The sequence below is a fragment of the Parambassis ranga genome, chromosome 7 (assembly GCF_900634625.1).
Source record: "Parambassis ranga chromosome 7, fParRan2.1, whole genome shotgun sequence".
NCBI classification, from domain to species: Eukaryota; Metazoa; Chordata; class Actinopteri; family Ambassidae; genus Parambassis; species Parambassis ranga.
The window spans coordinates 17,880,335-17,907,779 of NC_041028.1; the positions used below are offsets into that span (position 1 = coordinate 17,880,335).

General features: G+C 41.3%; 3 protein-coding genes across 4 annotated transcripts in view; all 3 read left to right on the forward strand.

The window, feature by feature from the left end:
- Positions 1–4,291, forward strand: part of LOC114437988 (nuclear factor 7, ovary-like) — a 21,265-nt gene extending 16,974 nt beyond the window's left edge. Inside the window, exon 3 of the mRNA XM_028408983.1 lies at positions 2,656–4,291. Coding sequence (XP_028264784.1) covers positions 2,656–3,093 — 438 coding nt within the window. The 3' untranslated portion in view covers positions 3,094–4,291. The remainder of the gene's footprint in view (positions 1–2,655) is intronic.
- Positions 1–5,448, forward strand: part of LOC114437989 (nuclear factor 7, ovary-like) — an 11,048-nt gene extending 5,600 nt beyond the window's left edge. Inside the window, exon 4 of the mRNA XM_028408986.1 lies at positions 4,640–5,448. The gene's annotated coding sequence lies outside the window, so the exon portion shown is untranslated. The remainder of the gene's footprint in view (positions 1–4,639) is intronic.
- On the forward strand, positions 1,230–13,100 carry LOC114437985 (nuclear factor 7, ovary-like). 2 transcript variants are annotated; one of them, XM_028408981.1, is made up of 3 exons: positions 1,230–1,541; positions 1,936–2,660; positions 11,970–13,100. In XM_028408981.1, exons 1-3 carry the CDS (start codon positions 1,281–1,283, stop codon positions 12,400–12,402), a joined length of 1,419 nt encoding a protein of 472 aa, XP_028264782.1. In that variant the 5' UTR covers positions 1,230–1,280; the 3' UTR covers positions 12,403–13,100. The 2 variants fall into 2 exon arrangements, with proteins under 2 accessions (XP_028264782.1, XP_028264781.1); XM_028408980.1 differs by lacking the exons at positions 1,230–1,541; positions 1,936–2,660 and adding an exon at positions 9,851–10,175 and having other exon boundaries at positions 11,149–13,100.
- Positions 13,101–27,445: the final 14,345 nt, after the last annotated feature.

Here is a 27,445-nt window from a genome sequence, read left to right on the forward strand (position 1 = left end):
TCAGGAGCTGAAGACACTCACAGGAATGGTACTGCAGTTCTGCATCGGGAATGTGACTGTGGACAAAACTATCCAGGCTTTCCCTAACCAGAAACCCTGGATGACCAGCCATGTCCGCACACTCCTCAGAGCCCTCGACACTGCCTTCAGGCCAGGGGATACAGCACTGTACCGAGCTGCTCGAGCTGACCTCAAAAGAGGCATAAAAAGAACCAAGGCTGACCACAGGATGCCACAGGAGTCCCACCTGTCCAGCAACAACTCTCGGGAGGTGTGGCAGGCTGACATACTGCATCACAGTTTGGTACAGCAGCTGCAATCTAGCAGACAGGGAGAGGTTAGAAAGAGTTGTTAAGACAGCACAGAAGACCATCAGAATCAGAAATTACTTTATTTATCCCCGAGGGGAAATTCTTGATCGGCTGCCCCTCCCTGATGGACATTTACACCTCCCGCTGCCTAAGCAGAGCCAAAAACATCATCAAGGACAGTTCCCACCCTGGCTCTGATCTGTTTGCCCTGCTACCCTCTGGGAGGAGCTACAGGTTGCATCAGGACAAAGACAAACAGATTCAAAAACAGCTTCTTTCCAAAGGCTGTAACCACCCTGAACTCTCACATACACTGTTTTAATGTGCAATTTTACATATCCAGATGGACAATACACAACATGTGCAATATCTTCATACTTGAATACTATATTGTAAATATTTTTTTAAATATCTTTTAATATCTTTTAGATATTTCTTTCAATATATTGCTTTTTTGCACTGAAATTGGGTGACAGCTTTAATCTCATTGTACTTGTGTATAGTGACAATAAAAAGCATTCTATTCTATTCTATTCTATTCTATTCTATTCTATTAAAAGAAGAGCTAAATACTGGAGCTTTTGTATCTGCATTCCATACTACAACACTCGAACCAAAATGTGACAGCAAATGTTATAAATATACACTTCACTTTCAGTTTTGCACCATGTAATTAGATTACATGGGTATAAATAATGTTGGGTTTAGTTTATCAGGTTTTAACACACCACATGTGTTCTAGTCAGTGTTCATAAACACTCTTTGTTCCTGTTTCGCAGTAGTGAGTGTAAATCATTTTGAGGGAACTAAAATGTTGTTTAGGCAAATGTTAACCCATGAAAACAAGGACTGACTCACAAATGCATGACACACAGGGGCGTGGCTTTTCAATGAAAGTGAAACTTATGAATTGTGCAGAGTCAGTGTGGCTGGCAGAGCAGCAAGCAGGCAGAAAGATAAACAGCAGCCATGGCGTCTGCTAGTTATGAAGATCTTACTTGTTCGGTTTGCCTGGCGCTCTTCACAGACCCAGTGACTCTTCTCTGTGGACATGCTTTCTGCAGACAGTGTATTACAGAGGTGCTGCGCTCACAGCATGAGTGTCCACTGTGTTTTTCATCTGTTTCAGCAGAGGCCACGAGCCTTTCAACCAGCCTGATTCTAAAAAACCTTGTTGAAAAGGCCAAAGGAGCAAAGAAGATAAAGAAAGAACATAACGAGGAAACACAGGTAAGAACTATGCAGTGATACTTATTTTGTTTGCTTATACTTCATTATTTAAACCAGACAAAGGCCTGTACAGTAAATGAGTGATTCAGGGGTGTGTCCCAGTTTGTGTTTACTCTGTATGAGTACAATACAGAAGTCCATTAGGGCCAAAAAATATAAAAGTGTTCTTAACTAACTCAGAAATCTGGCTTTAAAAGACTTTTTCTGACTTTAATCTCTTTCTATGACTATAGTAAGGACACAATCTAGATACATTTATATTTAGTTACATGCTATCTTTTTGTATCTTTTTGTTTAGTGCCATTCTAGGATGCTAATAAGCAAATGCTAACAATCTGTACTGATGACGTGACTGGCTGTTATATTTACTAATAGATAACACATTTTCTTACAGAAGGCTGAGTTGTGCCCTGAACATGAGGAAAAGCTGAAATTATTCTGCGTCACCGACCAGCAGTTAACTTGCATCATATGCAGAGATGGGGAGAAGCATGAAGGACACAAGTTTAAACCGATCAAAGAAGCAGCTGCGTCACTGAGGAAGGAGTTGGACACTTTTGTGCAACATGTTTCCGATCATATTAAGGCCACAGAGAGCCAGGCCGATGATCAGAGTAAAGAAATAACAAAGAGCAAAGTGAGGTCTCAGCAGCTGATGGCACAGATCAGCAGCCAGTTTGAAGAGATGCACTTGTTCCTGAGAAAGAGAGAAGAAGAGATAAAGAATGATCTGAAGCTCAAAGGGGAAGATGACGTTAAAAGAATGAGCGAGATGCAAAAAGCTATAGAAGCAGCTTTGTCAGAGAGCAGGGAGCTGGAGGACAAAGCAACCACAGTCCTGAAAATGACAGACCCAGAGAGGTTTTTGAAGAGCTGGACTGAAGGTAACACCCCGAAGACCCCAGTAGATTCACTGAGGCTCAGATTAAATGAGCTCCAAGTGGTGGAGACCTCCCTGTCTTTGGAGCCTTATGAAAGCCACCTGCAGTTCTTTGTGTGGAAGGAGATGCTTCAGGTGATCCAGCCACGAGAAGACCGGATCTCACTGAAAAGCAACAGTGAAGGTGTAATAATACTGTCTAATGATGGGCGAAGTTTGATCTGTAATCCACAAATCAGGCAAGATCGATTTCCTTACCAAGAGCCTATGTTTGGCTCAGGATCTCAGGATTTTGGTTATAATCCAGTCAGTGTCTATGTAAAAACTAGTGATGCATTCAGCGTCAATGAGTTCACTTCAGGGCAGCATTACTGGGAAATAGAGGTTGGAAGCAGAGACTATTGGAAACTTGGGGTAAAAGATAATTTCCTTACATATAATAAGAAAAAATATTCTGCCAATGGCCGACAAAAAACACAGCTTGCACATATAAAAAAGCTGCAAAAGGTTGGCATCTACCTAAACTGCTCTTCCAAGAATCTGTCCTTCTATGATGCTGACACCATGACGCTCATCCACACTATGAGCTGTAAACACATGCCCGTGTCAGCGTACGTTAGCATTAAATACAATCAGTCAGATTGCAACCCTGTGACAGTGTGCTGGTACTGATCCAGCAATACTTTATGTTATATTTTCCAGATCTTGAAAAAAGTTTTTTCTGAAAACAGTCCTAAATTCTTGGATGTATGTTGTGACGGACAGCTAAAATACATGCCACATTCTAGAAGGGAAATTTACAGAAAATATAATATCTTATTATGTCATATAATGGAACATGGATATCTGTATTCAATTAAATAGAGCTCATCTCCTTATAACCCCTTCCACCCCAAGCCCATTTTAAGGCATCAGCTTGAAAATGGCATGCCCAAAATGAATTGAGTATATCTCAGGAACCACTAGGTGTTTTTGGATACTTTTGGTGTCATAATAAATGGGACACCTGGGGGATTAGCACGGTTGTGTAAGTATTAATTTGTATGCCTCTGGATCTTTGTAAATTAGGATAGCACAAAGCAGAAATGATAGAAAATGTCCTTGTCTGTTGAAAATTTACACTTTTACAATGAATATCTCCTTACAAATGATGTAGATGAAGCGATCTAGTTATCTCAATCTGTAGCTAAGTTTGTGGACATTATGTCTGCCAAGTTTTTATTTCATTCTAATTAAGGAAACATGTGCGGCCATCTTGGAAATTTTTAAAGGTCTTGAAATTTAATGAACCAAACTATATATTTCATTTTAAAGTCACTATTGTCTTTCATCACTTCTATTTACATCAGTTTTTACTTGTATACATACATTATTACACATCTATAGGTTATAATAGATGTATAAAGCAGATAGGCCACGCCCACCTAATGCTAAGCTAATACCTTGACAAATATGCAGGCTCATAACTTCGCAATGGACGGGTTGATTAGGGTGATTGACACCTCTATCAAAAGGTGAGAACCATAATGTAGGTCATAGTGATATTAGTGCTAGACTCACCAATGACCAGCCACATGGAAGAAAATGCATTTTATGCGAAAGGACCGTTGCCACCCCCCCCCCCCCCCCCAAAACAAAAGTCCTCCACAAACATAATAAATGTCTAATCCTAATATTTTTAGTCTTGAGTAAACACAGACATGTTGGTCTTTCTGAACCAAGCATTTGTTGCCCTCAAATATGACTGATTATTGCAAATTTACAGAAGAAAGACAGAATTTTTTGTTACTCACTCTAAACTAGTGATTTTTTATTTTTATATTCTTTAGATTCTAATTTACCAAATGTTTATAATATAGCAAAACAACTGTAACAGTGTCAATTGGTAAAGTCTCAGCTTTCATATAACACCTTGTTTGTTTGTGTGACTTGAAGTATCACAGAGCTAGCAATAACCATGTGGTGCTGAAGTTATGTTTGATGTGTGTAAATATGGCTTATAAGTGCTTGTAGTAAAGTTTCTCCTGTTTAATTTGATATGCAATATGATTATTTTTTTACATGGTTAGTACAGTGTTATATGGCTTTTATTTTTTAGGTGCATGAAAAAGCCCCCAAAATTGGGGGCCATGGGGAAGATAGGGTGCACAAAAACTACATGTATTTTTTCTTCATTTTGTGATAAAAAAAAAAAGTAAAAATGGGGGTAATTATGTAGCAAATTCTTTGTATCAGCTGTATGACATCACACACAACTGACCAATCAGTATCGGGATTGTATTGCCAAATTTGAGGCATAATCCATACTGTATTTGGCAAAATGTGGTAATAGGGAGTGAGAGAGCCCTCTGGATGTGTTTTAGAAATGTACGATACACTGACGGGAAGTGGGCAGACTGATTTCACTCAAATCAGATTTGGGTAATCCAAAACAACAAACAGGTGGAGGGTTTTACGCTTACTACTTTACCTTATTTTATATTTCTAACCTGTCTTTTTTGAATATACATGGAGCGCCTGGAATGAAAGCAATTTCCCCCTGGGATCAATAAAGTATTTCTGATTGTGATTCTGGTAGGTTAAGATGTATAGTTGTTATTATTGGGAAGATTATCTATATAAAGTGTTTATTTCCGCTGTAAAGTTGCATATTACATGTTTTTATGTGCCATCCTTGTTTTTTAATAATGTGTTTTTGTGACAGTGAGTTTGTGAGTTGTGAGTTTATCATTTGTGATTCTGTGAGTCTACAGGAGATATTCCTCCACTGCACTTGACGTGAAGCACTTGCATCGTAGCTGAAACAAACTATATAAATAAACTTTCCTTTTCCTTGTTGATATACATTGTGAATGTCTATAGAGTTATGTGTTAACTTGGATTTTGGGGAATAATGTAGTAAATGTAAACATTGTGAGTTTGTCTATTGTTGTTAATGTGTTAATCAGACACAAAGAAAAGATCTGTTGAAAAATGTCAACAAATTGTTTCATTACAAACTTAAGTGATTAAAACATTTAAGTCACAGATGCTGCTTCAAGACAGAAATCCCTGGAGAATGCATGCATTTAGTTAAATTCTACTATGTGTTCACACACACACACACACACACACCTTATCCACATAATGTTAAAGAATCAATGGACCAGATCATTTTCTTCTATTTCTTGTGTAGACGTCACAGTTTGGTTGTAGTCAAAGTGGCTCAGCTGCCTGTTATTTCAGCCTCTGGAATGAAATTTCAAAGAAAATGTCAACTCTCTGACAGTTGCTATGGTAACCAGATAATCAGTTGTATTTATTCCACCTGTGATTTAACCTTCACATAAAGTATACACTTTTTAAAAGGATCAATAATATAACTTAACAACAATAAATCACATGTATTAGGCAGCACTGTTGTGAAACAACTTTTCTTAAACAGCAAAAGGGTGTTTAGAAAAAGAAATAAATGACCATGTTGGATACCCCCAGTACACAATGATGATTTAACAATCACAAACTGTAGTCACTATCATCATAACCATATTTCAACCACTCAGCTGGGTGCAGGAGAAGTTGTCCTTCCACACTCTGAAGTTCCCAGAATGAATCGTTCCCAGTACAGGGTGAGGTTCCCATTTATTGTTAACAGTCATTAATAAGCTAAGTTTGATGAAGCCATGATTCACCTGTGTGAATCACCTGTGTCCATTTAAACCCTACCAACCACACTGCTCAAAAAAATAAAGGGAACACTTAAAGAACACAATGTAGCTCCAAGGCAGTCACACTTCTGTGAAATCAGCCTGTCCAGTTAGGATCAACACTGACTGTGAATCAGTTTCAGCTGCTGTTGTGCAAATGGAACAGACAACAGGTGGAAATGAGTGGCGATTATCAAGACAGCCCTATAAAGGAGAGGTTCTGCAGGTGCTGACCACAGACCATTTCTCTGCTCTCATCCTTTCTGCCTGATGTTTGATCACTTTTGCATTTTGTCAGTGCTCTCACCCCTAGAGGTAGCATGAGGCGGTGTCTACAACCCACACAAGTTGCTCAGATAGCAGCTCATCCAGGATGGCACATCAATAAGAGATGTGGCAAGAAGGTTTGCTGTGTCTTTCAGCAGAGTGTCCAGAGCATGGAGGAGATACCAGGAGACAGGCCAGTACACCAGGAGATGTGGGGGGGGGGGCGTAGGAGGGCAACAACCCAGCAGCAGGACTGCTACCTCCTCCTTTGTGCAACAAGGAACAGGAGGACCACTGCCAGAGCCCTGCAACATGACCTCCAGCAGACAACTAATATGCATGTTTCTGCTCAAACTGTCAGAAACAGACTCCATGAGGGTGGTATGAGGGCCTGATGTCAAGAAGTGGGGCTTGTGCTTACAGCCCAACACCGTGCAGGGTAATTGGCATTTGCAAGAGAACACATTAAGATTGGTAGATTCACCATTGGCGCCCTGTGCTCTTCACAGATGAGAGCGGGTTCACACTCAGCACATGTGAAAGACGTGACAGTCTGGAGACACCGTGGAGGACGTTCTGCTGCCCTTGACATCCTCCAGCATGACCAGTTTGGTGGTGGGTCAGTAATGGTGTGGGGAGACATTTCTTTGGAGGGCTGCACAGCTCTCCATGTGCTAGCCAGAGGTACCCTGACTGCCATTAGGTACTGGGATGAGATCCTCAGACCCATTGTGAGACCATATGCTGGTGCAGTGGGCCCTGGGTTACTTCTGATGCATGACAATGCTAGGCCTCATGTGGATGAAGTGTGTCAACAGTTCCTGCATGATGAAGGCATTGATGCTATGGACTAGCCTGAACATTCCCCAGACCGGAATCCAATCCAGCACATCTGGGACATCATGTCTCATTCCATCCACCAACACCACGTTGCACCACAGACTGTCCAGGAGTTGACTGATGCTTTAAAGGAGATCCCTCAGGAGAACATCCACCGCCTCATCAGGAGCACGCCCAGGCGTTGTAGGGAGGTCATACAGGCACGTGGAGGCCACACACACTACTGAGCCTCATTCTGACTTGTTTTGAGGAATTTCCACTCAAGTTGGATCAGCCTGTAATGTGATTTTTCACTTTTATTTTGGGTATGGTTTAAAATCCAGACCTCCATGGGTTAATAATTTTGATTTACATTGATCATTTCTATGTTATTTTGTTCTCAACATTTTCCACTATGTAATGAATGAAGATTTTCAACTGGAATATTTCATTCAGTAAGATCTAGAAGGTGTTATTTTAGTGTTCCCTTTGTTTTTTGAGCAGTGTATTATGTCGCCATGTAACGATAAACAAAAGTGATGACATCAACTTAATTGGCTCCTACAGGAAAATTGTTTCATTTATGAGATGTCATGGTTTTACATTTCAATCAATTTTGCAAAATGTTGTAATTTGACTTTCATAGTTACTTTCACTTTAAAGTAGAAATCAAACACTGACTGCAGTTAGCATTAAGATGGATTATCCACGTAAAAACAATGACAGGTAACACTGTCATTGAAAATAAAAACAAATAGAAGTTTATATTTGGACTTTTTCATCATCGTACCATCTGGTCCTAGCGAAGACGTTGGGTATGCTGGTGTAGAAGTCTGGCAGAAGCTGGCATTGGACCTGTTACCTTACTGATGCCCTACTGCTAAATGCTAACAACTCATTGAGTCTGTACACCTCATCTGAAGGTGGAGAGACGATGGAGTCATTGTCAAAGCTGTCACTGCTTGTTAGCTTATGCCAGCTGTTGTCAATGCCAATCAAACCAGTGATATCACAGTCTCTACTAAACCAAGATAGTACTCTATAGCCTTGTCTGTTTTGAAATGTGTAAATAAAATTGTGAATATTTTAGTCCACTGACAGTGTTAAACCTTTTGTTATATGGATGATATATCTTTGATTTGTGGTAACTGCAGTCAGAGAGACTGTTAGTCAAGATGGCGGCATGCATGGATGCAACGACTTACGGCTCCATTTCAGTGCTCTTTTCATTTTCTTTTTTTTCGTCGTTTCTCTTCCTTTTGTGCACGACCAGTACTGTGAACATCCAGTACACCCGCCAGTTGCTTTTGGATATCAGGAACCAACACCAGATATCTGTTTTGAGTGACTTTCACCACTTGTACAACATTCCAGACGACATAGCGAGACTGCCAGGCTCTCCGTGGATTGTTATCGGGTCTGGGAGGTGGCGCAGACAGATTAGGGAGAGGAAGCAGCCGGTCCGGTCCGGCGCTAGGCTAAGGCTAAGAAAACAACCGTACAAGTCACCTCTACCGAGCCTGTTTCTCTCCAACGGCAGATACCTGTTGCTGTAGCTCTCCACTCTTTGAATAAAGCTGCCTACAGGGAGGAGATCCTGAAGCTGGCAGCCTGGTGTTCTGAGAATAACCTCACTCTCAACACCAAGAAAACCAGAGAGATTATCATCAACTTCAACAAGCACAGCACCGATCCAGTCCCCCTTTACATCAACGGAGATTGTGTGGAGAGGGTCCACACCATCAGGTTTCTTGGCGTCCTCATCTCAGCGGACATCTCCTGGTCAGAGAACATCACATCAACCGTCAAGAAGGCTCAGCAGCGGCTACAATTCCTAAGAGTCCTCAGGAAGCACAACCTAAACCTTGCCCGGCTGACATAATGCATCACAGTTTGGTACGGCAGCTGCACTAGCAGACAGGGAGAGGTTATGGAGAGTTGTAAAGACAGCACAGAAGACCATCGGCTGCCCTCTCCCCTCCCTGATGGACATTTACACCTCCCGCTGCCTCAGTGGAGCCAAAACATATACATGTGCAATATTTTTGTTCCATACTTGAATACTGTATATAGACCATATTTATATTCTCAGCACTTTTATGTTGTGTTTTAATATCGGTTTTTAAATATCTTTTATACATCTGTTTTTATACATTGCTTTTTTCACTGAAACTGATTGACGGCTTTAATCTCATTGTACTTGTGTATAGTGACAATAAAAGGCATTCTATTCTATTCTATTCAAAGAAGAGCTAAATGTACTGGAGCTTTTTTATCTGCGTTCCATACTACAATACTCAAACCAAAACTTGACAGCAAATATTAAACAAACTTCAGTTTCAGTTTTGCACTTAATTAGATTACATGGGTATAAATAATATGTTTCTCAGGTTAACATCCCAACTGCATTTTCAGCATCTGACCACAAGAGTGTGCTGTTACACTAACTATTATGTGTTCCTTTGGCAAGTTTTAAAACACACCACATGTGTTCTAGTCAGTGTTCATAAACACTCTTTGTTCCTGTTTCGCAGTAGTGAGTGTAAATCATTTTGAGGGAGCTAAAATGTTGTTTGGGCAAATGTTAACCCATAAAAACAAGGACTGACTCACAAATGCATGACACACAGGGGTGTGGCTTTGCAAGGGAAGTGAAACTTATGAATTGTGCAGAGTCAGTGTGGCTGGCAGAGCAGCAAGCAGGCAGAAAGACAAACAGGAGCCATGGCGTCTGCTAGTTATGAAGAACTGACTTGTTCAGTTTGCCTGACGCTCTTCACAGACCCAGTGACTCTTCTCTGTGGACATGATTTCTGCAGACAGTGTATTACAGAGGTGCTGAACACACAGCATCAGTGTCCACTGTGTAAGTCTTCTGTTTCAGCAGAGGCCACGAGCCTTCCGACCAGCCTGACACTGAAGAACCTTGTCGAAAAGGCCAAAGAAGGAAAGATAAAGAAAGAACATGACGAGGAAACTCAGGTATGAATTACACAATCTTACTCATTTTATTTGCCTTAAACTCATTAGTTAAATCAGATACAGGCCTGCACACTAAATGGCTTATTCTGAGCCTGGAGCAGGGCTCTATGCTAACTTTTTCCCCAAGAGCATGAGTAAAAAATCTGAGAGCACAATTCGTTTTTTTGTTGTTTTTTTGTTTTGTTTTGAGGATTACTTTAGTAGTAGTAGTAGTAGTATGGAAAATTAAATTCCGAAACAAGTCAAATTTTGTACACTAGATTCCTGCTTTGTAATTTGGGCGTCATACCCTCTTCCCAGCATGAATGAGCCCACTGCGGAGATTCATTATTATTCATACAGCCAGGTTCATGGTGAGTACCAATAATAGTGAATGATAACTGCAACTTCAAATCCAGTACATCCTGTTTAGGACTACTTTTCGGGGTTTATTTAAAGAGAGAGCGAGCAATTATATGTACATGGCACAGCAGCGTAACCACTGAAACTGTGGTCCCTTCTGCCAGTCAAAAACCACTGGCCTGTCCCCACCACCACAGGGAATCATTTTTACTAGAGAGCTAGTAAAAACTGTTACATTGTAAGTGGGATTTTTTTCATGGACTGAGCATCATGTTAGCAGCAGGCTGTGTAGAGAAAAGTCACTCACACAAGTGCTACTATTTTTTCCCCCAGTAGCAGAGCAAAATATTCATATTCGTATATGCAACCAAAACAGGTGCACTGTAGAGCTCCGTATTACTGTCTTATAGAAGACCACGAGAGCTGAAAAATATAAAGGATAAACTCTGACTATAATCTCTAGTCACAACTATCTTTTTCTAGCTACACTTATTTGCCAGTGAAATTGATATGCAAAGCATAGGAAGCCAAGTGTTAGTCCAGTGCCATTCCAAGATGCTAATAAGCAAATGCTAACAACCTATACTGACTGGTTGCTATATTTATTAATAGATAACACATTTTCTTACAGAAGGCTGAGTTGTGCCCTGAACATGAGGAAAAGCTGAAATTATTCTGCGTCACCGACCAGCAGTTAGCTTGCATCATATGCAGAGATGGGGAGAAGCATGAAGGACACAAGTTTAAACCGATCAAAGAAGCAGCTGCGTCACTGAGGAAGGAGTTGGACACCTTTGTGCAACATGTTTCCAATCATATTAAGGCCACAGAGAGGCAGTCCGATGCTCAGAGTAAAGAAATAACTAAGAGCAAAGTGAGGTCTCAGCAGCTGATGGCACAGATCAGCAGCCAGTTTGAAGAGATGCACTTGTTCCTGAGAAAGAGAGAAGAAGAGATAAAGAATGAGCTGAAGCTCAAAGGGGAAGATGACGTTAAAAGAATGAGCGAGATGCAAAATGCTATAGAAGCAGCTTTGTCAGAGAGCAGGGAGCTGGAGGACAAAGCAACCACAGTCCTGAAAATGACAGACCCAGAGAGGTTTTTAAAGAGCTGGACTGAAGGTAACACCCCGAAGACCCCAGTAGATTCACTGAAGAGGCTCAGATCAAACAAGCTCCAAGTGGTGGAGACCTCCCTGTCTTTGGAGCCTTATGAAAGCCACCTGCAGTTCTTTGTGTGGAAGGAGATGCTTCAGGTGATCCAGCCACGAGAAGACCGGATCTCACTCTCTAGTAGAAGTCGGGATGTACTAGTGTCTAATGATGGGCGAAGTTTGATCTGTAATTCACAAATCAGGCAACCTCAAATGGATTATTCATATACATCATTTGATACATATGATACATATGATTATAATGGTTCCACTATTGATGCTTTCGGTCTACAAATTAGGCAAGATCGATTTCCTGACCAAGGGCCTATATTTGGCTCAGGATCTCAGGATTTTGGTTATAATCCAGTCAGTGTCTATGTAAAAACTATTGATGCATTCAGTGTCAAAGAGTTCACTTCAGGGCAGCATTACTGGGAAATAGAGTTTGGAAGCAGAGACTATTGGAAACTTGGGGTAAAAGATAATTTCCTTACATATAACAATGAAAAATATTCTGCCAATGGCCCACCAATAACGCAGCTTGCACATATAAAAAAGCTGCAAAAGGTTGGCATCTACCTAAACTGCTCTTCCAAGAATCTGTCCTTCTATGATGCTGACACCATGACACTCATCCACACTATGATCTGTAAACACATGCCCGTGTCAGCGTACGTTAGCATTAAATACAATCAGTCAGATTGCAACCCTGTGACAGTGTGCTGGTACTGATCCAGCAGCAGATTAGGGATACATGCATGTTGTCTGGGTTTTTATTTTTATAAATAAAATGTGATTATTTACAGAATACACAGAGAGAGAGAGTTTGCTGATCTATATAAGGTGTTTGTTTCAGCTATAAAGTCATGTATTTCTTGGGTTTTTGTGTACGTTTCCTTAATTTTTAATAATGTGTTTTTGTGACTTTGTCATCTATGAGTTGTGATTTGTGAAGTCTGGAGGACATATTCTATGCTGCTTTGCCTCCACTAGAGGGCGGTGTTATCCAGACTATGTTGTATGTACCCACACTTTTTAAAGCTTGGATTAATGGGTAAACATAGCTAATAACGTAGTTGTTAAATGTAGTTTTAAGAAAACTGAATTGTCTAGATCCAAACCTGTTTAACATTTTTCTATGGATTTTTCTCTTTCTTTCATTGAGTTTAAGCTTTGTTCTTCTTTTTCCTTGAATTATTCTATTATTAATCATATACACGTTTTTTTATCTTCCTCTGTCATTAATTTTCACATATGTGGTTGTTGTTTTTCAATGATTAGGTGTGTAAATATTCTTTAATTGTGTGTTTTTGTTGCATTCTTGCCTGTTTGTTGAGATAAACCATACAAATAAACTTTCGCTTTCCTTGTTGAGATACAGTGTGAATATCTATGTGTGGGGAATAATGTAATAAATATAGATAACCTGATTTTCTCTATTGTCGTTACTGTGTTAATTAGACACTTAATAACTTTGTTGGAAAAAAGTCAACGGTCTCAAAGCAGCATCAGCCCTCTATAAACATGATGGCAGGAGTTATGACCCTTCTGCTGGTGGCTGTGGAAGGAAAAAAAGACCTTCATTTCGGCTGTTAAGCAGCCAGAGGGGGAAGCAGGTCACAATGTGTGTTTAACCCTCAGACAGCACCTCTGGTCACAGTGCAAGCACATGGTGAAAAATTCTATTTATATATGTAAAAGTACCTCACAAGTTAATAATAATCTGTCATTTCTGTCATTATGATGACATCAATTGTTTTTTTTCTTAATGAAAAACAAACAATGCATATACTTCTCACAACTAAATATTAGATAAATTAAGGGTATCCACTACTATTATTGACTACTAACTAACTAATTAACTAAGTAAATAACAACTACTAAGGCATGAATATAAAGTGCATAGGTGGACTAAGGGATTAGCAGTTTGGCTGAATGGTTGTATTGCTATGCTTCTGCAATTTTGTTGTTAGTATCAAGTCAAAATGAGCATATGTTTGCAAGAACTAAATTAATAAATACAATAACATCCCACCTTCTGGCAAAAAATATGTCATTCTAACATTAGCAAATGCAGAACTGCTAGAAACTGCAATTCCTCAAATGGCCACTTGGGGCAGGCTCTTATAGTGAGTCAATCCTGAAAATGAAACATTTTCAACTATAAAACAAAAATAAAGATGTTGGAGATGAATAAAACTACCTGAACTTCCTCAAAGGACACTTATTGGTCCAGACCTATAGTTTGGTCACATACTCAGCTATGGTTGCAAGTGCATTACAAGGAACTAAAAACCATAAATATATACATATTTAGATCTGTACAACAACCTCTTAACTGTTTCTGTGTAAAGATAAATGAAATTATGTTTGGACGGGTTAAGTCACTGTTTACCTCCATGCTGCCATGAAAAAAGGGATGCGATAAAGATTAATGATATGTTTTGAATGAGCCTGCAGACTCAGTGAAAATAATAACAAACAAATCAAAAAACTTACCAGCCAACAAGGTGAGAACAGCACAGCAAAGTGTAATTACACCCGCTTCACAAGCTCACCTTGTGCACTGTGCAGTCTCATTGAATAAACATATGCAGGTATGTGTGTAGGTGGTCTGATTGTACCCTTAAGTCCAACAATAAGCTACTTCATTTGTCCTGTAAGAAACTGCTGCCTGGTTAAACATAATTAATACCCGCCGAAGAGTTATCTGCTGTTTGGGCTGCGAGGCGCCAGGTCTACTGTTGTGAACCAGCACGGTATCTTCATTAATCAAAGCGGGAGCTGCTGTCTAGTTAGCATTCATCATGGACTGTATTATGATATTCAAATGATTCAGTGTGGAGGAGTGTGTGTGTGTGCTGAGCTGGCCTGGACAGAGAGGGAGCGAGGGTTGAATGGGCCGTAGAAATCAATGCGTGCGGCTGGAAAGGCTGTTCTCAGCAGTAAGGGGTCCGGAGCTCAGTAATCGAGTCTTTCTCTCCAGAATTAATGAGAGGGGGATTTAAAAAAAAAAAAAAAAAATGCCGCACAGGCCTCTGAAATCTGTCGACTTCCACTCCGATGCTGGCCTAACAATGGAGGACACGGTGATGTAGGGCCAGGGACGCGATAAAAGGCCAGACAAAGGAAGCAGAGCAGCATGACGCCGCTCACACACAGGTACACACAAACATCTGACTGAAAGAGGCGCTCATCCACATAACACAGGCGAGCAGCATGTACCCTGTCCCGACAAAACAAAACAGGATGCGCAAACTGAAAGCAGCCATGTTGTTTGCAGACATTTGTGGTGTCTTTGAGGCAGAGCTGGCCTAAAGCATAAGTGAACAAAGCCTCTTGCTTAAGGTCCTCTGGCCTCTAGGGGGCCCCCAAGAGTGGAAAATATAGCAGCAATGAGGTGGCCAATCAGCGACAGAGGCTGAAGTAACCACAGTGTAGTTAAGTCTGAGAAAAGGTCTTTAGCACTCCAAGGATTCACAACACGATTACATCGCCCTCTAGTGGCCAAACTGCACCAAATTTGTTGTGACACCCATGGGAAGGGGTCAAGGATCATGCGACCAAGTTTGGGTATGATACAGAAAAGCGCTGCACAGAAATGAACTGACTTCCTGTCTTCGCCATAAAATTTGATTGGCTGTGATGGCTGAATGCTTTGGCAGATAAAAAAGTTTTATCAGCAATGGTCTGAAGAACATTTGTGCAAAGTTTCGTGACAATTGGGTAAAATATGTGGCCTGTAAAAAATGTGTTTATGTTTTGACAAAATGCAACATGGCGGCCAAATCATTACACTGACATGATAAGCTGGCAGGAATCATCAATGGGACTATGAACAGTATGAGGAGAACTTCAGTTTCTAACATGAAAATTAAGCCAAAACACATTTTTGTAATTATAGCGTCACCTAGTGGTCGAATTGCGCCAAGTTTGTTGACCCACAGTGAAGGGGTCAGGAGTCACAGGGCCAAGTTTGGATACAATATGTCAAGCAGAGACTTGATTGGCCGTGGCGAGCGCTCAGCTGAAGTTAAAGTAGTAGGTGTGTAAATGATCAAAAACCAGTATTATTGGCAGTAATAGAGGGCCCCAAAGTCAAATTTGGACTTTCTTAGGGTCCCATGGAGGCTTGTTTGTACTGTTTTTGTGTCTTTCGGCAGTTAATTTGTTTCTGGGCATAACCTTGTTTATACTAGTATGCTTGCTTGCAAATTTTTCACAATAAAAGCCTACAATAAAGATTAATCTACAGAAATACAAAAGGAGATGTGCTTTTAATTTAAAACAGTTGCAGGAATTGATCAAATAAATAAATAATATACATTTAATAATAGACGTTTTGTCAATGCAGCATATAAGCAGCAACACATTTAAAATGATCACATTAAAAACAAACAAATACAATAAAATAAACAATCCTAGCAAATACTTAAGTAAAGGATAAGGATTTTTTTTCCCCACTACAGGCAAACACACACACACACACTCTAGAAATCAGTCATCAAACAGCTCTCTTTAATGCCCCTCTGCTTTATTGTAACAGTCGGAAGTCCACTCAGGTTATTGCTCTATCTGTATAAAGAGGAGCTGGAGGAGGCCTGGGGAATCTTTACAGTATTTCTTTATGAGGAGCAGGCACTCATGTGCATTACATGGCGTTGATAATGTGCCATGTAAAAGTGAAGGATTGCTTACAGTTGAGTGATGTAATGCCCCACAAATAATCCTGCTCCGTTCCTCTGATGAATACCACAGACTGAATCCATCCATCTGCTTTATTGGGCAGCTGTTGGTACAGTAGAGCAGCATGATGATATTTACAGTATTAAAAGTGAGAGCAATATTTTTAGAGGCAAAGTAGGAGAAGAAAAAAAAAGTCACTTTTACAGGATGACTCTCTCGTGCTACGGTGGTCCTGATTGCATTTGATGCCCGGGCATCTTTCACTTTGATAGGGGAGGATTCAGGTAACACTGCACGTTGACCACTAGAGGGCCTACTCTGCTCTCTGTACCATCTCTTCCAGTATTAGATATTAGTTGCGCCCCCTGCAAATTGCCAACCATTTCCCCTTGTTCTTTGTAATTAAAAGGCTATTACTCAGAGGAGATGGAGGATGCTGTATGTATTTGTGTGAGCTGTTTGTATCACTGTTATACACACTTCCTGACTGTTAACTGGGAGGTGAGTATTATTGCTTTTACATTGATCCCAGTGACAGATAACAGAGATGGAATTGTAAATGGAGGAGGGAACTGAAGACAATTAGCCGGGCTTGTTGTGGCTTCAGGATGTACAAAGGTTTTTAAAGAAGAAACATGAAGCTGCACATTTGCTTCTGTCTGTGGAAAACCGTAATAAACATTTAAAGGCGCACCCCAAATCCTTTACACCGTTATCAACTACAGCAGTGGCTAATTTTTGAAACTAAAGCATGCAGCGTTCTTGAAAATTTAGAGAGCAGTCAAATGTGGCCCCTGTATTTTTAGCTTTACACTAGTGATAAAGATCTTACATTCTGCTCTGGAGCCTTTTATACACTCACAGGGCCAGTAATAAGTACCTACGTTCTCTTATTTAAATGTTCTAAATGATTTAAAAAGGGGTGGACAGATTTAGGAGCCTATGGGAACATGCACACCAAAAAAATGAAAGACAGGTCGGCCACATCCCTTTGGCACTGCTGCAAAGCGATGAACAAAAGCAACGTTAGTGAAAAAAATACTTCATTCAGTTGTTCAATCTAGAAAAATCCCCCTGTAACACATAAGAATTAGTGAAGTTAAAAACACGGCCTTTTGTGGACACAGTCCTTTGAAGGACACAACATTTGTAGCCATGGGCTTTGAGGATACAATCTTTTAAAGGACAAAGCGTTTAAAGGCACAGCCTTTGACATGGCCTTTGACAACGTGGCCTTCAAAGACACAGCCTTTGGTGGACATAGCCCCTTTGAAGGTCAAATTATTTGGATGTGTGGGCTTTTAAGGATCAAAATGTCAAAATACACAGCTTGTGGGGGACACAGCTTTTTGAAGGACAAAGTCATTGAAGGACACAGACTGTAACAGCGGGGCTTTGAAGGACTTTGAAGTGCACAGCATTTTAAGGTGAGGAATTGAAAGACCGAATTTTGAAGGAGCCCTTGACGGTGTGGTCTTTTAAGGACACAGCCTTTCACAGTGTGGTCTTTGAAGGACACAGCTTTTATAGGTGTGGCCTCTGAAAGACACAGCCTTTAAAGGAAACAGCCTTTGACAGTGTGGTCTTTGAAGGACACAGCCTTTGACAGTGTGGTCTTTGAAGGACACAGCTTTTATAGGTGTGGCCTCTGAAAGACACAGCCTTTAAAGGAAACAGCCTTTGACAGTGTGGTCTTTGAAAGACACAGCCTTTAAAGGTGTGGCCTCTAAAGGACCAACCTTTAAAGGACACAGCCTTTAAAGGTGTGGTCTTTGAAGGACACAGTCTTTTGCTATGCTGTTAGCATGGCATAGGAAGAATTAAGCCAATAGCTAGCAGAAACGACTCAATGCAGTCAATAGCAGTAAAATAAGTTAATAGACATGCATTCATATGGAACCTTTAAATAGCTGCATACTTCCTTGCATTAAACACTGTACAGCCTCTGCATGTTTCAGATCATCCCAGCAGCCTGACACATTAACCGAGCTCTGTCCTTCATTTCTCCTTCACCTCCTCCTCCTCTCTTTGGTCCGTGTGGAGGTGGGACTCGGTCTGACCTCCCCTAAGCCTCGGCAGACACTCACCGCCAGACATTTGGTCACGGTGTTGCTTGGCTGCAGCCAGCGACTCTGACAATGATCTGGTGGGAGGGAGAAAGAGGCCACCAATAGGTTGTCGGTTCGATCAGCATACTCGCAGCCATCTTTATGTGTCCTTCCTAAGAGAGAGAAAGACACTCCAATCCATTCCAAGTGCGGGTAAGAGTGCCAGCCAACTTCCTTTAATGTAAAATGTAAGCTATTTGACAGCCCGGTATCAGACTGATGGATCAGAGGTTTAACAGGCTTTATTGTCGACTTGCTGCAAGTGAGATCTGGCAACTGACTTCTAATGAAGACGTCCTGGGATGAGTCCGCTGAGACAGAGCCCGCTGAGACGACATTGATCAGAACCACCAGACTGAAGAGACACATTTACAGAGAAGGAAAAGGGATAAAAAGGAGGAATTCAATCGCTTGATTCAATCCAATGACTTCATTCAGTTTGTACAATATCTGTGTATCTGTGCGTGTGATAATCTGTCTCTCCCTTCTCTGTGTTTGGTCTGTGTGTGTGGCAGAAAGGAGGAGGTTATCCTTAAACTTATTAGAGCAGGTGCAGTGCATTGAAAATCCATTCAGTGTTGCTGTCACAGCGATTCTCTTCCATTGAATTAAGAGGGGTCAATCCCACAAATCAAGAGATTACGCTCCAGGGAGATAGAGGACTCAATGGTGTACATACAACACACACAAACGCAGTCTCAGTGATACTCTTGGATTGCTATCATATTAGCGTGATATTAAATTCAAATAATAAAAAAGTACCAAAATTAGAAAAAAATGGCATAGACTTGGCCACACACACACAAACACACACACTATAAACCTCTTCTTGCGTGACCATGCGGTGCTTGCTAGTTCTGGCAGGAAGAGAGGTGGTTGTGATTGTGCTGAGTTGAACGATCTTGAGTTTGGGGACCTTGGCATTCATCACACACACTCTCGCTCTCTCTCTCTCTCTCTCTCACACACACACATATATACACACTGCAGTGGCCCTGCGGCTCGGCCTGCTTTAATTATTACACGGCCAGCTAATCAATAGCAAAGAGGCTAATCCTATTTCATCCTTTCATATTCATTTACACTGGTGTCAGATTGAAACTACCGAGCGCTGTGATTCCCATCATACTGTACATAACCATGGAGGAGCACTTTTCTGCATACACTACACAAGTTCATTCCATATACTTCTATTAGCACACATTATTCATGTAGTGCTAATCTACAAGGGCTAGCGATAGCTGCTAAATCTTGCAGTCGCAACTCATTAATGTTACGTCCCAGCTCGGCTAGGGAAAGGGGACGTAAAGTAGAACCAGATGTATCAGTTAAACAAGATGTTTAATGTCAAAAATAAAACAATACAATCAACAAAACACAGACAATTACCCGAAATAAAAATAACAGGGTTCATGGAATAACAGAAACTAAATGCAATATAGCCACCTCGAAGAACCGCCGGCGTCTTCTTTAAAAACTACCGGTCCTCCCGCTGATTGGCACAGTCGTCCTTGACGCAGTTGTTGATGTTTCAATAGAGGGGGCACCGGGGACGCTCATCATCACAACGCGGACGTAAAGGGAAGGGTCCACTAAAAACACACAGGGGTGCAAACTAAACCCTCAAAATAACCAAAGGCCTGCGGCCAGAACATTAACCCATCACTCCGTTTTCAGAAGCAGTTTTGTCCTGTACTGCAGGGTCACAGGGGCTACTGGAACCTATACCCAAACAACAATAACAATAACAATACCCAAAGTGGGTGTGCAAGGCCCTAACCAGATTCAAACCAGTTGGTTATTAGACAACTGCTCCTCCACCTGAGCAGCAGTCCACATTTTATTTTTTTATTTTTATTTTAGATACTGTATTAATCCCAGAGGGAAATTCGTTACGGCTGCTGCACAAGCATGTCATACAATGACTAGCAAGGCGCGCCACAGGCTAGGGTGAAGTGTCTTGCCCAAGAACACACAACAGTGACTAGGGAGGAGTTGGGATCGAACCAGCATTATTAGGTCAGTGATCACTTTTAAGTGTTACACAGTTAATAACGTAACACCAGACTGATTAAAGGGACCATAACGTGTTTAATAAGCTTTATCTTCTGGTTGAGGGCATAGTGTTAGCCTGAAAAGACCTTCATTAGGTCAGGGCAGGCAGGGGCACAACTGATGGCAGGTCACAGTTAGCAATTGATCAATAACAAAGCTATTAGCTGATGTAGACATTTAAACATGGAGGACTATGGAGATCAACTCACTTTCAGAGCAACCCTCAAGTGGCCATTTGAGGATGTGCAGTTTCATAGTTTTCATAGAACAAGAAAGCTCAACAATTATTACACAACTGGCTGTTCATATTATCATCAGGCACAATCAATATTTACCACAAAATATAGTGCACAATTAAGCTGGGATACAGGTCATAACTTAATTACAAAATCTGTCACCATATTTTTTGTTACTAGGTACTATGCCTAAAGGACAGCGGCATGATGGGAGAACTTTACAGTACATGACATTGTGACTGCCCCAGCCTGTGCACAGCACTACAGCACTGTAGGCACAGGCTGTACTGTATGTACTGTAACATACACACACACACACACACACACTCCTTTAGTTGACTCTGCAATTGAACTCAATTACAGAATGCAGCCGCTGTTCCAGACTGCAGCATCTCAGAGGACCCTCGGCACCGTCTGCTTCACTGCTTCCCAGAATATTCCTGCAGCTACGTCACATTCAGTTTCAATTTACTGTGCGGGCCTGACCCAACCATTGTAATGAAACACTGTGCTCAGCTGTCAACGTGGGAATTCTAATCTCGAGTAGCTTTGTCATAGATTTTCTCTGTGGGTTTTTGAGTATGAAATTGAATTGCTGTCATCACTGCAGGCAGGGTGCTAACTACAGAGGCAGTAATGAATGTTTAAACCACTCATCCCTCTCCTTTCACTCACTGTGTTTGTTGTACACTGAGTGTAATCATTTCTGCATTTGCCAGGGACCTCTGACCCTCTTTGTGAGCTTCTTCCATTATGAATATGCTTTCTTATGAGTCTGCAAAGTCAGGTTAGTATCTGTTCTGACAGCATCCTGCTGATCTTGTCCCCATCTAGAAACAAAAGGATCTTTAAACCCCATGACCGCTACACTAAGACCTCTCAGAGGTGAATCTATCTCAAATGTGGCTCAGGTCTGAACGCAAATCCATCTAGCGAATCCCGCTAGCGACGTGATACTTCTGGTTCACAGGGACAGTGTCCGGGTTACGTACAAAAGCCGTATGTAAACAACCACCGAACTACGACAGCTTTTCCCTGAGTTTATTTTTGACAGGGCAACAAAAGAATAAACTGCTTTTTAAACCACAAAATAAAAACGAAGGAGCGAGCGACATGGGACAAAAAAAAAACCTTCAAAATAAGGGCACAACAAAAACAAAGAGAATCACTGACCTCTATATTAAATGTTACAGCTGACATACACATGTTCGCATTGTAGACTGTGAATAAAGATGTATGAAGCAGCTCTAATTGTTAAAAAGACGACATCTTGAAACCTGAGGTGAAGCCGCAAGATGGCTGTTCCATGAGCCAAAGATTATTTGAGAAGTAATTCAAGTTTTTAATTGGGTCTGTGTCCCTTCAATTACCATGGAGGATGCAGGGTTTATGACCTAACGTAGGAGGAAACGTAGATAATACAAAATCAAATGTTTTGGTCTCAATTTTGGGGAGCTGTCATGTCGTCCATCTTTATATACAGGCTATGGTTTACAGCCTGCTTCAATGACAGTCTCTACATAATACTCAGTGATCACAGTTTGCTAGCTGTCTCCCGCAGCTAATTTTTGGCCAGACCTAAAGGCATGAGTCAGTTTATGTTTATGTATGGTTTGATGATTTGGCATCATTCATCTTGTTTAATAGATTTAAGCACGTGTGTGATGGTGTGAGTGTTGTCTTTGTTTTTGTTGCTTGTCTAGACCGATAAACTGATCTCACTTTGAGTGTAATAAAGAGCTCACAGTGAAAGTTATGAAGGACTCCATCACAAACAAACACAATCCAAATGGAGACAGGAGGAGGAGGAGGAGGTGGAGAGTGATGTGGACCACAGCCAAAATCAGTCTGACTCTTTAAGTGTTTCCAAGATTAGAAAGCGGCTACTCATTTTTCCCTCAGACTGCTCAGTCTCCTCTGGTTCATTTGCCTGTCATCAGAAAAAGACACGTGCTCTGTCGGCCTTCTTCTTCTTCAGTTTGCACACAAACACACAGAATGAAACTAGGTGTTGTCGCTTGATAATTGCTGCTTTGCAAATCATGTGAAATATTGCAAACTAAAGCGGCTGATGTATAGTACCAAACACAGAGGCTCGGTAAATAAAAGCTCAGGAAGGCCTTGGAGTGAGGTCGCTTTGTGACTGTCGCTGTGTGTTTTACAACACCGCCTGGTGCCAGAATAAACTTGTTAAACACCAGAAGACAAAGGGTGAAGAAGCTGTATGTAGATTATGGAGACATTTAAAGAGCAGGTAAGGAAATGAGGAAACTAATTCTCTGTGTTCTTATATGGCATCTGTGTGTGTGTGTGTGACCTGCAGTCAGCGGGTGGGATGTAGAGTAGATAACAGCCCAACCGGTAGTTGAGGAATTAAAGATAGTGTCCAACCCCAAGGGCCTTTAAATAGACCACACTCATCACTGACCATATCTCTGCTGGCCTCTCTACAAAGTCTGACCCCCCTCCCTCCCCTCAACCAACATCTGTAAAATTCCTCCCCCCCAGACACACACACACCCGGGGCCACCCCCTTCTTTGTCCACAATGTGATAAGTGGAGCCTGCAGGCTGTGAGTATACCATTAAATACAGCATGTTTTATAGCAGAGGTTATTCAACTTTTCAGCCTGTGACCCAAATAAGAAAATGATTGTCTGGCCCCCAGGTCTCAGCCTCATTAAAATATATTGGTTTTCTTGACATCCAGGGACCCACCGCCCGCTATAGGCCTGTGTGACCTGTTTTGGTTCCTGATGTAAAATTTCAGAAATTAAGTTTAACGAGATACTTGACTTGGCTATTATTACAGTATACAGTACATTACAATGCAATAAATTGTTGTTTTATTAGATCATGATGGGGTCAGATCGGAATGACAATGAAGGTGTGCAGGATTTTTAAATGACAGTAGCTGGAGCTGCCAAAATCTGAGAATCTGGTTTACTTTAGAAATAAAACAATACTGGATTCTGGCTTAAAGAGGGCTGGGGTGCGCTCCTCTTCTGTAACTCTTCTGCGGGACCTGAAGTCACACCGAGGACGAAACAAAAACCATTCACCAGATCACAGCACAAACGGGCCCAGTGGGACCCCGGCTTTAATGTGCATAAATCTAAATTTCTAACTCTTAGAATTAGATTTATGATCTAAGGCAGGGTGGTGAGAACTGAGGAAATAATCTTTGATGCCTCCCTGCTGCGCCTACAGGATGTCCACACTGAGTGGAAACAACGTCAGAATGGATCCCACTCATGCTTCTGATCTCTCAGTCACACTCCTGCAGTCCACGTGGAGATACAGAAGCGTCAGATCAGGTGTGATCAAACCGCATTATTTGCTCTAAACTTCTGTTTCAGAAAAAGGTTGCTGCTGTGTGCTAATGAGACCAAACCTCCCCTTTACAAATGAGCCGTTTACACAGCCAGGTCGCAGCCTTCCTAACCCACACTGAAATGAGGATTCAGGGAGGAAGGCAGGGAACTGAGAGTTAGTTAACATGAAGCCATCTGATCTGTGACCTTTAGCGATACTCTGACATTTATATATGATGTATCTTCATCATCAGTCTTTGCTCACCCTTTATGACAATATACCTTTAAACTTAAGCTGTGAAGAGTTCACTGGCACTTTAGCCGGATGGAAATAGCGATAATGTTCTAACCAATGCTAGTACTAATTAGCAGCAGAAAGAGTTGTATTCCTTAAGTACAGCCACTCCGTATACAGCATTGTAAAGGACATCAGCAGTATAGTCTGTATCTAAAGTTAGTATCTTGTGGTTGTATACATTATTATTAGGAAGTCATCTGAGCCACCCCAAGTCCACCTTCCACTGGGGGACTTGGTGTGTCTCAGATGTCGGTGGTTGCCTGCTAGACATGTAAGACAGACAATGAGGAGGAGTGCAGATTCTTGAATGGGAGGTGATGTAATGAGATGGCAGATCAGACACTGTGATTGGATGAATGAAAGACAGAGGAGAGGTGGGACCAAAAAGGACCATTATTTAGAAAAATGGTTAAATTGTTGTGTTATGGGGGAGCTTGGACCCAAATGCAGACACAAAGGCTGAGGTGAACTAAAAGTGAGCTTTTAATAAAGCCAAAAAGGTCAAAAACATAAAATCCCAGAACACAAAGTACAAATCAAAGGAGTAAAAAGCAACTAACTAATCCAACAAGAACAAACTAGTAGAAAACAAACTAAACCTAATGGAGATCCAAAAGGGGGATGGCAAGACACACACAGGAACACGCCATGGATAAACGGACGGACTAACAAGAACAAAGGGGAGCACAGGACTTAAATACAGAAGGGTAACAAGACACAGGTGAGACACATCAAGGCAGGGCAAGCAATCCTAAAGGCGGGAAACACAAGGAAGTAAAACACACAGGAACACAATGGGAAACATGGACTATCAAAATAAAACAGTAAACACAAGACACAACTGCAAACACACAGATCACAGACTCAGGGCAGGAATGAAAACTAAACAGAAAACAAATCAAGAAACACAGAATCCTAACACAAATATTACATATCCATGAGTGCCACATTGGATAATCGTAATGCTTATGATGCTGGCTATTTGCTAAAGTGCATCTGGCTAAACTAGAGGAATGCTGGGAAAATGTCTTTGTGAACAGATGAGACCAACATTCAGAATTGTTTTTGGTTTAAATGTTAGAGAAAGAATACTAACATAAGAGCATTACCCCATCAACGAAGCATGGTGGTGGTAGTGTAATGGTTTGATATTTTTTGCTACATCTGGGCCTGTAGGGTTTCCCGGCATCGATTGAACAATGAATTCCAAATTACACAAGTGAATACTGAAGGAAAATGTTACAAGAGTGGAATTGTGCTTCCCAAATGTAGGGGGAGACCCACAGTTGTTCCCCATCAGACACCATTGTGTTGCTGTGGACAAGTATTCAAATATAGACCCTATTGTAGATTTAATTTTGATAGCAAAAAGTGACTAATTGCACAGTGATATAGTGATGTTAGCCTGTTGGTATCACTGTAGGCCAAACTTACTATTATATTTATGATTGTATGTCGCAGTGATGCTGCTACCAAGTCTGTAAATGTACCACACCTTTCCAAAGTGACAAGAAGTGCACAGAGTTGTTCTGCAGTGACTTTGAGAAAAATGTGCTGGCATCATTAGCTTGGTGCTAATACAGAGGAGGCTGGTGCTGAGCTATTGAGTGCTGCATAATTTATTAGATTTCACGATGGTGATTATTTCAGATTGAAATAGATGTGATCCTGAATTGTTCTGCACCATTGCTTGGCGTTGAAATGAGTAATGAGCCTGCAGACTAGGGGTGGAGCTGGCTGGACAGACGGACCGGAGATATAAAAGCGAGAAGGCATAGCACAGGACACTGGTGCGTTGAATATGTGCTTTAACTTGGCATCAAAAGTGCTGAGTTCTTCAGTCACAAACAACGTTTCCACCACTGAAAGGTTAAATCACAAAGTTAGAATGTGTCCCGTCAGACAATAATTTGAATGTGTTCCTCATCCTCTGTTCTGCCTCGAGGATGCACACACCTTGCGCAAACATAAATGTACTGATGTGAATGGGGCAGATGTGCAGCCCACCGCTGCTGCAGTCTTGTCACAAGACACACAGGGAGAAAAGAAGGGGAAACAGGGAAAGTAATGGGTGCAGATTCTTCAATTTAACTCCCTATCGATTTCTCTTGTCTCCACCTCGCCGGTGTGCTGGTCCGTCTCCCGCAGTAGACCTGACAGACAGAGAGGAACTGTGTCTCAGCTGTAGCATCAGGAGGAAAGGGGTTAGTAAGAGACGGAAAGTCTGTGTCAGCCTCTGTGCCCGACTTCAATCTCCTGCTGGATAGTTGCCATACTATTACGAGAAGTTAAAGAAAAACTGGAAAAAAGCAATCTTATTCAATTTTATTCATTTCCTTTTATAGACAGACAGAATATGCTACATGTGCATTTTTATCGTGGATTTTTGGAGGAGGTAAGAATTAGGGATGTCCTGATCAGGTGTTTTTGCCCCCGAGGTATTTGATTTTGAGTATCTGCCGATACCGAGTCCCGATCCGATACTTTTAGGGTTCTCTACAAAGGCGAATGGAAGGTCACTCATTGCACCAACTACCCATTTCCATGGGCCCAATACTTTAAACTACTCAATACTCCATCCATCCCCCAAACTGGGGGAAACGGAAACGGCTCATCCGAGTCTTGAACGCAGGACCTCTTGCACCCAAAGCGATGATCATACCTATACACAACCCTCCAGAGAGCCATTGCTAGCCCTGATACGTGTATCTTAGTGCTGATAGGTAATGTCCAATTCCGATCAAGTCTGAAACCTCATAATCAGGCCCGATTTCCGGAATTAAGGGAATTGTAAAGCATAAAAAGATTTCGAAAAGATTGAAAACATTGAAGTTATAGTGGCCCAGTGGGCCAAACCCACAACACACATGCAAATGCCGACAATGGAAGGTAGTCACAACAGAAGTTACCTCCAAAACAGATGTTGTTGAGACTCATGTGAGAGTGAAAGTCTTCTTACGCAATAACTTTACTTTCTCTCCATGTTTACATAACCTAATGCTAACATTGCTATGAAGTTAGCTTTATAATAGCCAGATGTTAGATGGCAAAGAGTACCTATAAATATAAAACAATTATA